The sequence below is a fragment of the Phycodurus eques genome, chromosome 7 (assembly GCF_024500275.1).
Source record: "Phycodurus eques isolate BA_2022a chromosome 7, UOR_Pequ_1.1, whole genome shotgun sequence".
Lineage (NCBI taxonomy): Eukaryota > Metazoa > Chordata > Actinopteri > Syngnathiformes > Syngnathidae > Phycodurus > Phycodurus eques.
This window is the reverse complement of record NC_084531.1, coordinates 24,588,733-24,604,367: the sequence shown is the minus strand read 5'-3', so window position 1 is coordinate 24,604,367 and position 15,635 is coordinate 24,588,733. Positions and strand designations below refer to the sequence as shown.

Below are 15,635 nucleotides of genomic sequence, written 5' to 3'. Positions count from 1 at the left end.
CGGTGGGGAGAATACTTCGAAGACCTCCTCATTTCCACCGACACGCCTTCCCATGAGGGAGCAGAGTCTGGGTTCTATGAGGCGGGCTCTCCTATCTCTGGGGTTGAGGTCACCGAGGTGGTTAAAAAGCTCCTCGGTGGCAAGGCCCCGGGGGTGGATGAGATTCGCCTGGAGTTCCTCTAGGCTCTGGATGTTGTAGGCTTGTCCTGGTTGACACGCCTCTGCAACATCGCATGGACATCGGGGACAGTGCCTCTGGATTGGCAGACTGGGGTGGTGGTCCCCCTTTTTAAGAAGGGGGACTGGAGGGTGTGTTCCAACTACAGGGGGATCACACTCCTAAGCCTCCCTGGTAAGGTCTATTCAGGGGTGCTGGAGAGGAGGGTCCGTCGGGACGTTGAATCCCAGATTCAGGAGGAGCAGTGTGGTTTTCGTCCTGGCCGTGGAACAGTGGACCAGCTCTACAGGGTCCTCGAGGGTGGATGGGAGTTCGCCCAACCAGTCTAGATGTGTTTTGTGGACTTGGAGAAGGCGTTCGACCGTGTCCCTCGGGGGGTCCTGTGGGGGGTGCTTCGGGAGTATGGGCTACCGAACCCCCTGATATGGGCTGTTTCGGTCCCTGTACGTCCGGAGTCAGAGTTTGGTCCGCATATCTGGCAGTAAGTCGGACTCGTTTCCGGTGAGGGTTGGACTCCGCCAACCCTGCCTTTTGTCACCGATTCTTTTCATAACTTTTATGGACAGAATTTCTAGGCGCAGCCGAGGCGTAGAGGGGGTCCGGTTTGGTGGCCTCAGTATTGCATCTCTGCTTTTTACAGATGATGTGGTTCTGCTGGCTTCATCAAGCCGTGACCTCCAACTCTCACTGGAGCAGTTCGCAGCCGAGTATGAAGCGGCTGGGATGAAAATCAGCACCTCCAAATCTGAGACCATGGTCCTCAGTCGGAAAAGGGTGGCGTGCCCTCTCCAGGTCGGGGATGAGATCCTGCCCCAAGTGGAGGAGTTCAAGTATCTTGGGATCTTGTTCACGAGTGAGGGAAGAATGGAACGGGAGATTGACAGGCGGATCGGTGCAGCATCTGCAATGATGCAGACTTTGTATCGATCCGTTGTGGTAGAGAAGAAGCTAAGCCGAAAGGCGAAGCTCTCGATTTACCGGTCGATCTACGTTCCTAACCTCACCTATGGTCATGAGCTGTGGGTCGTGACCGAAAGAACAAGATCCCGGATACAAGTGGCCGAAATGAGTTTCCTCCGCAGGGTGTCCGGGCTCTCCCGTAGAGATAGGGTGAAAAGCTCGGTCATCCGGGAGGATCTCAGAGTAGAGCCGCTGCTCCTTCACATCGAGAGGAGCCAGATGAGGTGGCTGGGGTATCTGATTCGGATGCCTCCCGGACGCCTCCCCGGTGAGGTGTTCCGGGCACGCCCCACCGGGAGGAGACCCCAGGGATGACCCAGGACACGCTGGAGAGACTACGTCCTACGGCTGGCCTGGGAACGCCTCGGAATCCCCCCGGAAGAGCTGGATGAAGTGGCTGGGGAGAGGGAAGTCTGGGCGTCCCTGCTAAAGCTACTGCCCCCGCGACCCGACCTCGGATAAGCGGTAGAAAATGGATGGATGGATGCAAACAAATCAACCAAATTACATATAATGCCATAATTAATCATCTCTGGCTGGAGAGCCTATTGTACTGTTTCACGAGTTTAAACAAAGACCATTTTGTGTGACCAAATTTGCTCAACTTTATTGTTGTTTTAGTTAAAGTGATACTGTTGGGCAATATTTGAATAAGCATATTCTTATTTAATATTTTGTCAATTTGACATTCATGCGCGTGTCAAAAAAAGTCACTCACCACTTCCTTTGTAACTGAATTGGTTTTCACTGAATACTTACTCTTACAAGAGTAATTATTAGGAGGACTACTTTTTACTTTTACTTAAGTCATATTATTCAAAAGTAACATTACTCTTACTTGATTACAATCATTGGCAACACCACCCACTTCTGACGTCGTCATCTGCAGGTGTTGGAAAAGGTAATAAGCCTATTTTGACTAAATTAGAAGCAGAAAGTACATATACCTGTTTATAAGTGAGTAAATGTTTTTAAAAAAAAGCCATCCCAAAAATAAAGAATTAATCTACATGAGAGGGGCAACATAAAACACAGCTCTCAGTATGGTACAATGCAATATTATTATTATATAATAGTTTTATAATGACTGTAAAGTATTTTCGTGATATACAGTAACTGATGTATTGGATGTCATTTATCTGTGCAAGTGGGTGTATCCCTGTCACCTGCTATAAATGTATTTGACCACTTGAGGGCAGCAAACTTTGACTATAAAACAGCTGATCATCAAAGTTGAGACGATGCGTGTGTTGACAGATGGTGGCTTGATGATCACGCAGCCAGCTGAATCTCAGCCCAAAATAAAAAAAGAGCTCCCATTTAAACAATGTGAGTCGGTCCCTTCTGCCAAGGTTTGAGGAAATTATCGAGATATTTGGCAATAAATGCTCTACTGTGTTCACATTTTACTTTGGCTCTCGCTTGGTACTGGGGATTGAGATGCTACATGTCATTTAATTACACACACACACGCCATTTGTTTCACTGATCTCCCAATATATTTATTAACTACAAATGCCTCTTTGTGCACGACCACAATACAACTCACTAGTTAACTTTCCGATTTTCTCATGCATTCAAACAAGTAAGCGGATAGAATCAAAATTTGCAGTCTAATTCTATATAGTCACAACATTGCTTCAGTTTTATTGAGTCATTCTTGAATTCATTAGAATTTAAAAAGTGATATAGGTTTTGGCCCAATTTGGCTGCAAATGCACAACTTTCAATTATTCTATGCTGCTGATATGTAATCAATCAGAGTACTGAATATAAAATTAATAGAATGAATATAATGAGGTTTGGTGTTTAATTGAAGACTAAATTGTCATGCTACAGCTCATCCACAACCCTAATGCAATATAGACATGGAATATAGAAAATTGATTTATGGATGGACTATAATGTGAAGTTTAAGTTTTTGGTGGGGACTACTTTGACCTTGATCGGGACACAAAACAGTGAGTGTGAGTTGCTGTATGAAATGCTTGTTTTACAGAGTTTTGGTACACACTTGTAAATGGGCATGGCGATATGCTCCATGAAGCTGATCTGTAGTTCTGGGATGTAAGCTTTTTCCCTGTCCATCATCTCGCTGGGTCGGTTTCCCATGGCTTTTTCCTACACACACACACACACACACACACACACACACACACACACACACACACACACACACACACACACACACACACACACGTGTATGTCAAACGTTTACCATGTTAAATCACACAGTCTGTAAATACCTGGTAAATGTTGAATTGCTTTCACTTGTTATTTAAGAGTCAGCGGGCACCTACCAGATCTCCTTGAGAGAAGAACTCTTTGTAGATAAGTTCCTGTAGACAACACAGAGTGAGGTGTTATTGTTTATTCAGCATGTTTATATACCAGATACTCTTTGTATTGCCCCCCCCCCCACCTCCACAAAAAAAAACAACAACAACAAAAAAAAACAGTCACCAGGGTAGAAATTAATAATTTGATTTTACTTTAAGTCTGCATGAACTGATTCAAAAACAAAAAGTCACACGCCAAACAGATAATGACTGATTTTCAGTGTTTGGCTGTAACTGGTCTAAGTGGAAAGTACTATTAAACAAATAAGAGCCAGTATTTGAGGTCTTTCAGGATTCGGGGTCAGGGATTTGGTGTTGAAAAGGGGGCAGAGCAAGATTAAACGTAATCCTACATGCAGTCCCGTTCATACAATTCCCTTGAAATAAAGGACTACACCCTTGTACACAGCTAAGCAGTTATATAATAATATAATATTATAAACTTTAGTGTGTCAGATATGGGTTAGTGTTGCTGCACTTGGAGCTTGTAAATGTTCGCTCACAGAATGTTGAAGCAATGTGCTAGCAACACCTGCTGACTCCGTTGTACTGCTGGTAACTTTAAGGACTCAGCAGAGGCAATGTCGTTAAAATACATATTACCAATTGGGGTGACTGATGTGTTTTACATACCATTGCATGCATTATAAATCGAGTTAAGAAAAAGAACTGACAGCAATCTTCCGAGTGGTCTTCCAGCCCTTGGTTTGGTCCGACAGGTCACATGACGTCATCAGCAGGCACAGCAGCATGGAGCGGTGGGTACTGCTTTTAGGATCATAGCCATCTGAAGACATGGACACACACGCACAAAGTCACCTTATCATTTCAAATGTAACATTCAAATGCCATGCAGTGAATTTTTAAAAGCGTATCCTGCTCTTAAGTAAAAATGCTTTACTTACTAATGCAGGGCTGTGCAATATCACATTATGCATTTTAGCTGAGTGTACTTTGTAAATTATCATTATTATTTTTTTAAATGTCGACTAAGCATCGGGGCACTGTATGGTCTGATGCTAGTCCATGACTGACAGGCACTCAATCAAAGATTTTAATGTCCTTGAATTGCTTGAGCAGCTCAAAATAGACTCCAGTTCGTAGACAGTCCGTCAGGATGACTTTTAATTGATTGCCCTCACTCGTAACACACCACTGGTCAAGAGGTAATAGCCAATTATACTATGCAAAACTACAGTAAGTTACTGCCTCTTCGAGTGGAAATTCATCGGAATGGTACATGTTCTAACTTTATAATTTATTGATTTGGGAAGTAATATCAGAAATATTGTGATGTGTTTTTTTTTTTTTAATCATTTGGACACAGTTTTGGTAAATAGGGTTGCTTTGACAGTCAATTATCCATCCATCCATTTTCTGAGCCGCTTCTCCTCACTAGGGTCGCGGGCGTGCTGGAGCCTATCCCAGCTGTCATCGGGCAGGAGGCTGGGTACGCCCTGAACTGGTTGCCAGCCAATCGCAGGGCACATACAAACAAACAACCATTCGCACTCACAGTCACACCTACGGGCAATTTAGAGTCTCCAATTAATGCATGTTTTTGGGATGTGGGAGGAAACCGGAGTGCCCGGAGAAAACCCACGCAGGCACGGGGAGAACATGCAAACTCCACACAGGCGGGGCCGGGGATTGAACCCGGGTCCTCAGAACTGTGAGGCTGACGCTCTAACCAGTCGGCCACCATGCCACCACAGTCAATTAATTAAAGGTAAAATAATAAATGATGATGATGATGATGTCACAGCTCCCAACTACTGGTACCCACCATCAGCCATCTTCTGTAAGTCCTTGAATATGCGAAGGTGATGAGCAAGGTCTGTCGCCAGAATGATCTCCCTCATCAAATCTAGCATGCGCTGGTAATCCTAAAATCAGCAAAAGATGATATACCGAGTTCGTAAAAGTGAGAATACGTATATGTAAATGTCATTGTTTTAAGACGGCACCTTTCTGGAGAACTTCTCAAAAATGTTGCAGCCTTGAGTGTTCAGAATGGCGATGGCCTGGGCAAAATGATGTCTCTGGCACGGTAAAAGAGAAAACAAAAAAAAAAGAAGTTAAAATACAAATGAATAACTTCTGAAACATGATGGTAAAACACTGCTGAATCAAATGACTAAACATTTTAAAAATACCCAACCATGGCAGCTGAAAATGTTAAGTTTTGACCACAAGGTGTCACAAAATACGCAATAACACAGTTACTCAGCTATGTTAAACTTTCAGTTCGTTCGAAACCTTTGGACCCATTCCGAGGTTGTAACATACTTTTGGGGGATTTTACTGTACTTGAAGCAAAGTAAACTAGTACTAATATGTACAACATTATGGCTCCATGTTACACATTATTTGATGTCTCTAGCTGTGTGTTTACCTCCATCACAGATCCCTCTGAGCTGTAGAGAGCAGCGAGCACAGATTGCTGAAAATAGAGACAGTCAACCAATGAAACACAACCTTTCTTCGCATATGTTGCATTGATTTAAAAGCAACAACAACATTCTCCCTCCCTAAAAAAAACCAAAACAAGTCTTCACTGACGACTGTGGGCCTCTTTTAAGATGACTTGAAATAGAAAGTGGCTGAAGGGTTACACAGTACATGATTAGAGTAAAACAGACACACATGCTTCCAATCATCATGACATTTTGTGTCTCATGGAGGTGATATCACTGACAAACACTATTTAAACACTAACACTATTTCTACTCCCACTCGTAGCATATAAGTGTAGATGTATTACGAGACTTCACTCTATGACGCACAATCAGGAGGTCTACACCTCCTTTTAAACCTCCGTGTGCGTCATTGCATCGACCGTTCTACCTTTTATACCCCTACGTTCTCACCGAGGCCACTTGGAAAGAATTGTTGGTCCCGCGATGGTCCAGATCATGGCACAGACAGGAAACAAAGAGAGCTAGAATCTCTATATCCCTAAAAATGAGAGTAGCGATGACAGGGCATTATTAACAACAGGCAAGACGTTGTGTCACTGTTAAGGCTTGTTCAGGGTGCGGGTTGGAGACCCACTCGAGGTAGTTGGACAGCCCAAGGTTTTTGTAGAGCAGGTAGCAGAAGTGGGAGACAGAGAATGCATGCATCCAGTTGTGGTAGGGCGGGTCCCTGTAGCCTTTCTTGACCATTAAACAAAACCTGTCCAAAGGAGTAAAAAAAGGAGTTCAGCGTATTCAGCTAGAGAGTCTCCTCTTTGGATTCAAAGCAATATTAAACAAAACAAAACACTATTGGTCCTTTGATTGATACTTTTACCCATAGTCGATTAAGGAAATGCAGTAAATAAGACCCAGCCAAAAGCTAGCGCTCTAAAAAGGGCCTGCTACAAAAATCCACAAGACAACTTAAAAGAGTCAAAAAAGCAATGACATCAAAACATGGCTATTGTGCTGAAGTGTGAAGTATTAAATCTGTGTCAGATACAATTATGCACTAACAAAAGTTAGGAAAGAAAATATATTACGGTTACATAAATATGGGACAAGTACTGCATGCTTATAGGCTAGTCCTGCATTTGGAAAGAGTACCGGACCTGGCAAGGGTCTGACGGTCGATCTTGTACATGTTGATGAAACCCATGTCTTCAAACATGCTGAGGACACACTGTACACACACACAGTAAAATCAATTACTGAACAATAACTCTGTGCACCGGTCCCTTCCATACATACAGCCCGTTGCTCTTCAGGGCCATAGTCCCTCTGCTTACCACAGGTGTGGTCTCATCGGGTAGCGAGCGCGGCGTGTAGGTGAACTCAGCAAAGCAAGGGTGGATCTTCTTCACCGGCTCAATCCCGACGACCAGCAGTTTACACACCTCGTCCTCTGAAAGCTGCAGCATACACACACTGAATGATGTTGTGCAAAAAAGCTCCACAATTCAACACGATGCTCCTTTGAGTGAGAGTGAGTGCCATGCAATTTAAGCTTACCTTCATGTGGTACTTCATCATTTCATTGGCCAGGTGAGATCTGAACTGGGCTTCATGGACCTTCTTGTAGAGCAATGACTAAAGACACAGCAAACTGTTCAATTGCTTAGGAATATATTTTTCGTAATTCCCAAAATATATCACAATAACAACATACAAAACATATTTCACAGTCTGGACATTTGTATTTTATTTCTTTCCTTCCTCCAAGATTTGAGTGTGGACTGAAAATGTCTTTGGCCTCTCACAATCCCAGATGTATTTTCAAGTCAGGCAAAATGTTTACTAACATCATCAAGACAACTGTGAATAGCAGTCAAACGTTTCTTATTGACGGACATCCAGCTGACCCTCTTTTTTTTCTTCCCCCCCCTCCATGGATTGCTTTTTAAATTCACCCTTCTCTCCCTTCAAGTCCTAAATGCAAAAGTCACCGTAAACAACAGAGTCTCACATTTAGATGACTATTACTACATACTTCTACAACTATCCACGGCCATTGTGTACACCCAAATACCTAAAAGCTGCAGGCTGCTTATATTTCAGTACAACCCCTGAGCAAGGTAACTCTTGATGAATAATGCAACTGGTCTTCTTTCAATGATAAATGAACCGTCTGGAGAGCAAATATTTTTCAAATTAAAAATCCTATAGTTTGTACACAAACTATCAAACACCTGCAGTCATTTGAAGGTCATATGCTGGAAGAGTTTTAATTTTTATTTTTTTTTTATGTATGAAGGTGAAATAACTTGATCTGTTTTTTCAATATTTAATGCCATTGATGTAAGAAGGGTGCTCAATATACAGGTGCATCTCAATACATTAGAAAAAGGTGGAAAACATTTGTTTTTCAATAGTTCCATTCAAAAAGCGACAGTCAGAGATTATATAGATTCACCACACAGTTAAATATTTCATGATTGTATTTATTTATTTTTAATAATTTTGAGGATTACAGTTTACAGCTTACAAAAACCCCAAATTTGTCATTTCACGAAATTTTAATATTACATACAGTAAGAAACAATAATAATTAGTTTTAATACACAAATTACGCCGCAATTGGCCTGCTGAAAAGCATATTATTTTCTATTTTATGAATCTATACAGTATAATATAGCAATTTCACTTGTTGATCAGCTGAATATAAAGGAACTTTTTCAACAATATTCAAATTTATCTATCTATCTATCTATCTATCTATCTATCTATCTATCTATCTATCTATCTATCTATCTATCTATCTATCTATCTATCTATCTATCTATCTATCTATCTATCGGTCTGTACACACATACATTATAGTGTTTGTATATACTGTATACTTATGTGGTAAAACAAAGATGAAACAATAATGTTCTATTCCCTAAAAAGCTCTCCTATTCACAAACTGTCACTCCAGTTGCCTTTTTCTGATAATGCTTACCATCGCAAACATTGTCTTCAACATAATCTTTGTCAATTTCATCAGATTGGGTTTATAATTAATGGACTTGCAGCAGTCCCACAAAGCCTCTGCACTACAACATAAACGCTGCTCTGTTCTATCACGAACTTGAATCTCCTCAAATTTCCCTGGAGACCTTCATTCTCTCTCTCCTCTGACTCAACTCAGCAGTTTGCTTCCTGTGAACCGATGCTGTTTTTGTCAGACAATATCGATGTTCTCAGGCGGACTAACTACTGAATTACAGTCACGATCAAGGTGAAGGTGTAAATACTGCAAAAATATTTCCTTAACAACCCAGTAGCTCAATGCGGATATGAGCAATTTGAAACAGGATGAATTCAAACTCCTCAAAACAGTGACGTAAATAGATGGGTGCGTGAGAAGAGACTTACATGGGCAATACTGATACCACAGTAGATGGAAAAAGCTGTGGCCAGGTCCTCATCAAAGCGGTTGAACCACGGCCCGTTCATTTTATTCACCAACTCAGCAACCCCGATCACCTCTGGGGAATATTCAGGGGGATTTCAAATAGATGAAAGTCAGATAGTGAACATCTATGGGCATAGGTGAGCAGGATTGTTGCTAATGAAGATGAATATTAGGAAGAACGTCAGAGTGACAGAAAGACAATGCGATGCAAATCAGTCTTTGGAGGGAAAAAGTACACGCACTTCTCAACCAATCACTCAATCAATCCATAGTTGAATAAGATCCCCTAGTTCCTCCTGAATCTTAATTAGAGTGCACATAGCAAGCGCATAAAGGTGTGCTGGGATGAGTTTAGAGTGGAAGAACTTCACAGAAGCCCTGATCTCAAACCCATCACCTGTAGGATGAACGAGAATGGAAATGGTGAGCCATCAGAACATTATGAACATTATGATTTCTGGCCTTACAAACGTTTTTCTAGATAAATGGCTAAATATTCTAATCGACACACACTCAAATCTTGTAGAAACTCTTTCTAGAAGCTTGGAAGCCAATAAAGTAATAATGGCCTGCAACAAGTAATAAATTTGCCCTTTTTATAATGTAATAGGCCCATAACGTAAAAACTGCCCATCAATGTAATAAAAGTCCTGAACCTATAACGTAATAACTTAATGTAATAAGTTATTACGTTAGTGGCTGGTTATTTCATTATGGGCCTATTAGATTTTAAAAAGGGCACATTTTTTCGTTAAGGGCTTCTACAAACTGTTATAGATTCCTGAAGGACAACACATATTCTAGATAGTCTTCTTTTTAAATTCCCGTAGGTGTACTGCTCTGTCTCAGTATTCATAATTATTTCTACATTTTGTCCAGCATGTGCAAGTCGGTATTGGGAATCTGGACCTAAGGATCCGCACCCACATAAACCTGAATTCCAACTCTGGATAAAAGACCCAAATCTATAAGTGAATCTATATATCTAGGTTTTCTCCTTTGAACAGACGTAAGGCAGATCTTTACAGAAAAACTATTCTGGCAGTTTGGAAAAACTTTTACGTGATTCAGCATCTCGCTGAGCTGTCCTAAAAGTGCACCTGCACTGGGACACGAGTTTTCTTTTGAAGAGAATTTCAATTTGGAGGACCAAAGAGGGTTAAATAACATTTTAGAGAGAACAGATGATTTGTTAAGACTGTCCTAATCTATCGTACCATTGGTCTCATCTTTGATGGGGAAGCAGAGGATGTTGCGAGTCCTGAAACCGGTGCTGTCGTCCACACCACGGTAAAAAAGAGGATGGGAGTAGGCGTCCTTAATGTTCAGGATTTGACCTGTGGTCGCCACATGGCCTGCAATACCCTGATCTGCTGGGATACGGAATTCCTTCTGCACATACACAAATACATACATGAAAACAGCGTCCTTCATGCCTGGCACTTTCAGCAAACACTATCAGAATCAGAAGTTGTGATTTGATCATTGACATGGTAGCTGTCTCTCTCAAGTGACTCGGAATATGTAGGTATCAAGATTGAATATTTTTCAATTTAGGCGGAAAAGTTTTTGAAATTGTGTAACCGTCTCCTTTTTTAAACATTTTTTTTTTTTTTTTTACATTACCAAAACCTGGTAAATGTACAAGGGGTGTGTAGACTTTTTAATATCCACAGTATACTATATACAGTTGACTTAGTTAAGTTGGCTTAAATGTAGAGGTCCCATTTAATGCATGTCTGAATGTCTTCATAAGAATAAAAACGCGTCAATGATTTGGAGGGTCGGCCCTGGAACGGCAAAAGTCAAACGATTATTATTAGTCGTACCTCTTCATCACTAACCACACCCCCGTCGAACACCTTGGCCACCAACTCGTGGCTGTGGCGATCCAGCAGGAACACTGAACAGCTGAAAGACACACAGATATTTAGAGAAGGGCAACCACCACAGTGCAAAGCTCCCAAAATGACATTTGTTCCATTTTATCTCTGGTCATTGTGAACCTTCATTAAACGAGGCAAGATAGCATTTTGCAAAAAGAGATAAAGACATTCGCGCTGTTCCCCCACACGCTGACTTACATCTCTGCACCACTGAGGTTCCTGGCCTCCACTATAATTTCCTGTAAGAGCACTGACACATCATCTGAAAGAATAGACAAAACACAGGATGAGAGGAAGTAAAAATTAAATGGGATGGAAATTACTGCTATTAAAGGACGAGATAAATAAAGACAGATAGAACCACGAGTAACGGTGAAACATTTGTACGAGCTGATAAGCTCTATTGTTAAAAGTGCTCCATGCAAAGAGGTGCCATTTGTTTCACAGACAGATAAATCGATTATGTTGTAGCAGCAATCACGATGGCTCAGCAAAAACTAATTATACTGATGGTGCTTACTGTTTAAGACACTTGAAATGTCTGAAGCCTTCACTTTTGATGCCCTTGTGATATTATGGCTCCGGGTGTAATCATCTTTGCCGTCCGTAATATTTTCCTCCATTACATGCACCGCGTGTTTCATTAGGCCATCGTTTATATATTGGACATTAACTTTATATGTTCTGCAATGTCCTCTGTCGCTGCAGACAAGATACAGACAGAAAGGCAGAGGAACAACATACCCAAGTGCGTGAAGAGGTTCTTGGCCACTTGCAAGAGCGCCTATGTGGAGAAACAGAAGCAGATGCAACGCTCATGTATATTCATGCAAGCAAAGAAAATGTGTCTTTGTCAGTGTGCATGGGCACATTACCTGGCACTCCACTTTCAGTTTCTGTTCCTTCTGGAAGGCCAAAGTTGAAGTGAGGACCGTTGAAGTGTAGCAGAAACAGTGCTGGATGGCGTGCTCATCTGCCTCGGTGTGTCTGTGGGGAACGGGTGGCTCTGTTCTTACATGCACATTTACTACAGCCAATAAAGAGGATACACGACTTATGAGCTGAATCAAAAACATGTGACCTTGAGAAACATCACATCCATTCATCCATCCATCCATTTTCTGAGCCGCTTCTCCTCACGAGGGTCGCGGGCGTGCTGGAGCCTATCCCAGCTATTGTCGGGCAGGAGGCGGGGTACACCCTGAACTGGTTGCCTGAACTGAATTTTTGTTGTTCTAAACGGGGGGGGTAAACTCAGCAGTAAGTATGCTTCCCTAGCCAATCATGTCACAGTATTGCACAGGCAAATGAAGACTAGCCAACAGATTCTGACCTCTGAGATCATTACCTGCAGTTGTCTCATCTTGTCTCGAGAGGGCAGTGGCACATTATCGGACGAATGTAAGATTTAAAGACGAGCTCCAGGGCTTTCTTGCCCTTAGCTGAGCCTCGTGGGAGGAGGAGGAGGCAGGAATCATATCCAGCCTAGAACAGGCCTCTGAACAAGAGAAATGAAGTTCACTCCCACAATAGACACAAGCCCTCTGTGACTGACGTGCAATAGAACACCCAACAGTGGTCTTGAGTCTCTCTCTCTCTTTTTTTTTTTTTTTAAATTTTTTATTTCCTTGCCACGAGAGAAAATAGCCTTGAAATAAATGGAAAGGTTTGAAGGCCAGCAGTACTCCACTTCCAAAGACTAGAAGTCGCAGATGCACACTGAGAACACGTTCCACAAAGAAATTCATAGAATGTACAGTATATGTGCATTCTGCAATATCCACTTAGGCTTTCTCAAAGGCTTGTGAATCTCTCTAATTTATATATTACATTCTAAAAGCTTAAAGCTGCTTAACATTTAGACCTTGCAAGCTTCTTGGATCCTGTAAATCGATTGAAAAAATAAAACTTCCCAAAAATCTGCAGTTGTTTTAACAAGATTGAAGGGTTTCTGTGATGGATTATACGTACACTTTGTCACCATTGCCACCGAGAACGCAATTGACAGGACTATCACAATGTATTATTTGTAGGGGGTCTAAATCAAAATCAAACATTTAGCAGGCGAAACAAGGGGAGAATGCTTGACTTCAGCGCCGGCAGCGTGGGTTCTGTTCCCACTCAGTGACGGTGTGAACGTGAGTACAAATAGTTGTCTGTCTCTATATGTGCCCTGTGACTGAATGCTAATAAATCAAGGCTGTAGTCCACCTTTCACCTGGAGCGGGCTGGGATAAGGTCCATCTCCCTGCGACCTTTTACCACAGTAGGTGCTAAGAAATTAAAGGAAATGATCTTTTCCCATCTCATTGCAGGCTGCCAAGCAAGTGTGCGTATGAAAGATAAGTGTGTGTGTGTGTGTGCGTGTGTTGTTTGTGTATTTGCAGCTGAAAGAACAAAGATACAGCTATAGATGACAGATACTGTACATCCAGCACAGAGGGAGAGGTGAGATTCCTGCCAATTATCCACACATACACAAGAAATGAGCTCACCCAGCTTGATACTATGCATTCATGAGGGCTGTGCAGTACTGTACATCCTGCTTGTTAGGCGGATTTCCATAGAAACAGCAGTAAAAACATCGATTGAGAGAAAGGTTGACTTGGTTGCCATCCCAATAGGGCTGACATATTCGGAAAATACATTGACACCTACGGCCAATTTTCGATCTTCAGTTAACAAAGCACGGGGAGAACACGAGATTCGAACTGAAAACATCTTGACTTTGAGGTAGACATGTCAAACACTCCTTCACCACGCTGCCTATTCACAACTAACTCCCAAAGTTCCCCAATTGAACTTGCCATGGAAAGATTCTGCAAATGATTCAGAAAGCAACCCTTCATGTAAACCGCTGTCAAATGAACCTTGCAGCATTTCATGAGAAAGCATGAATTCGAATAATCAAGAATGACAAGTCGAGTGATTATCTTGAATTCCAATTTGCAGTCAGTCACAAACGTACCTCTGTCCACCCAGCTTGTTGAAAGCGCACGCAAGAGCCACCACTTGGCCCGTAGCCCTGCTCACAACCGGGACACACAGCAAGGAGGAGATTTCACAGCCCAACATACTGGACAGCTGCTGGCGCTCCTCCTGACAGGCGGAGAGATTTGATCAGTGTGCACACAGGATGAATAGGGAATCCCCTAGATAGACAGACAGTTGGGAAGAGATTATTTTCTTACAGCGCTGATGTCTTGCAGAGTAATTGACTTCTTCTTCTCGACAACTTGACCAAAACGTCCAAACATCAGCTGTACACAGGAGGGAAAATGGTTGATAGGTAGAGTGAAAGGGTAGCTCTTCACTTCATTAATTCAGCATTAAGGTGGAATACCTCAATGCTGTGTTTTCAAAAGTCATTTAGCGTTTAGCAGCATTTTCATTGCTCAATATAAGAAAACAAATGTGTGATGATCTAAAGTACTTTCGATACTATGATGCATTAAGTAGCTCTATAATTCACAATTCATTGGATTTTCAGCACTCATTATGTATTTTCTGTATGCACAAGATTTCACACATTACTCACTAACTGACAAAAATGATTGCTGGCCTCACCGGGAAACTGATCTCCTCCTCCAGAACTTTGTCTCCAACTACCTAAAGGCCACAGAAGTATGGGGTCACGGGATTTTAATGGTGATTAATGATTGCTCTCAATGAATCATGAATAGGCAGCTGTTCACATTGCATATTACTTTTCTGAATGTACCTGGCAGAAAAGCTGGTGGTTGTCCTCAGACACTAATAGCAGACAACAACACTGTGACTGAGTCTGCTGCTGCAGCTGTGTAGACACACAAACACACATGGGAATTTATTGATATGCACTCACATGGCAGTGTGTTTGGGAGACCTATAAAACATAAAACACATGATTAGGTTCCATTTATGTCTGCCTTACTGATTTTCCACTTATTGTAATGGTCATCTGATTAGCTGTAGAAGGTGTGGCGCAAAATTGAGCTCTTATTGACCTAGCTAAAGGAGATTCAAATATTCTCCCTGAATAAAATTAATCATGCTGTCAGAGAGGTGTTAATTTAACAATACAATACAAGTTCAGTAAAAACAACTCTGCATCCATGTCATTATGTCAAAACCTTTGACATCTTTTATCGGATCTCATTAGAGTGTAGCCTAACCATAATCATAACACCTCAAATACAGAATACCTAATATGCTATAGCCTAGTGACATGCACTCACCAGAACCAACATTAGATACTTGCGCAATATAATGATATTCAAGAAAGAATCATGGCTATGTTAGAAAACTCTGCCTTTACCAAGATAATAAAGCTTAGTTTGGATTGACACGGTCAGATATGATCATTGTTGTGGCCGCAGTGGTATGGAAGGACACTCCACTTTACTGAAGGTTGTAATATTTTGTAATAAGTATTAC

At 41.8% G+C, this 15,635-nt stretch overlaps 1 protein-coding gene across 4 annotated transcripts in view; it reads right to left on the bottom strand.

The window, feature by feature from the left end:
- Positions 1-15,635, bottom strand: part of LOC133404987 (cGMP-dependent 3',5'-cyclic phosphodiesterase) — a 144,108-nt gene that overhangs the window by 7,736 nt on the left and 120,737 nt on the right. For all 4 annotated transcript variants that reach the window (XM_061681555.1, XM_061681554.1, XM_061681556.1 and 1 more), the window contains 21 exons: positions 14,941-15,015; positions 14,787-14,828; positions 14,411-14,479; positions 14,188-14,318; positions 12,095-12,206; positions 11,964-12,003; positions 11,418-11,481; positions 11,163-11,244; positions 10,551-10,725; positions 9,294-9,406; positions 7,449-7,526; positions 7,226-7,348; positions 7,049-7,119; positions 6,532-6,654; positions 6,348-6,435; positions 5,873-5,920; positions 5,445-5,519; positions 5,264-5,363; positions 4,152-4,264; positions 3,439-3,477; positions 3,153-3,259 (listed from right to left, as the gene is read on the bottom strand). In XM_061681555.1, coding sequence (XP_061537539.1) covers positions 3,153-3,259; positions 3,439-3,477; positions 4,152-4,264; positions 5,264-5,363; positions 5,445-5,519; positions 5,873-5,920; positions 6,348-6,435; positions 6,532-6,654; positions 7,049-7,119; positions 7,226-7,348; positions 7,449-7,526; positions 9,294-9,406; positions 10,551-10,725; positions 11,163-11,244; positions 11,418-11,481; positions 11,964-12,003; positions 12,095-12,206; positions 14,188-14,318; positions 14,411-14,479; positions 14,787-14,828; positions 14,941-15,015 — 1,868 coding nt within the window. The remainder of the gene's footprint in view (positions 1-3,152; positions 3,260-3,438; positions 3,478-4,151; positions 4,265-5,263; positions 5,364-5,444; positions 5,520-5,872; positions 5,921-6,347; positions 6,436-6,531; positions 6,655-7,048; positions 7,120-7,225; positions 7,349-7,448; positions 7,527-9,293; positions 9,407-10,550; positions 10,726-11,162; positions 11,245-11,417; positions 11,482-11,963; positions 12,004-12,094; positions 12,207-14,187; positions 14,319-14,410; positions 14,480-14,786; positions 14,829-14,940; positions 15,016-15,635) is intronic.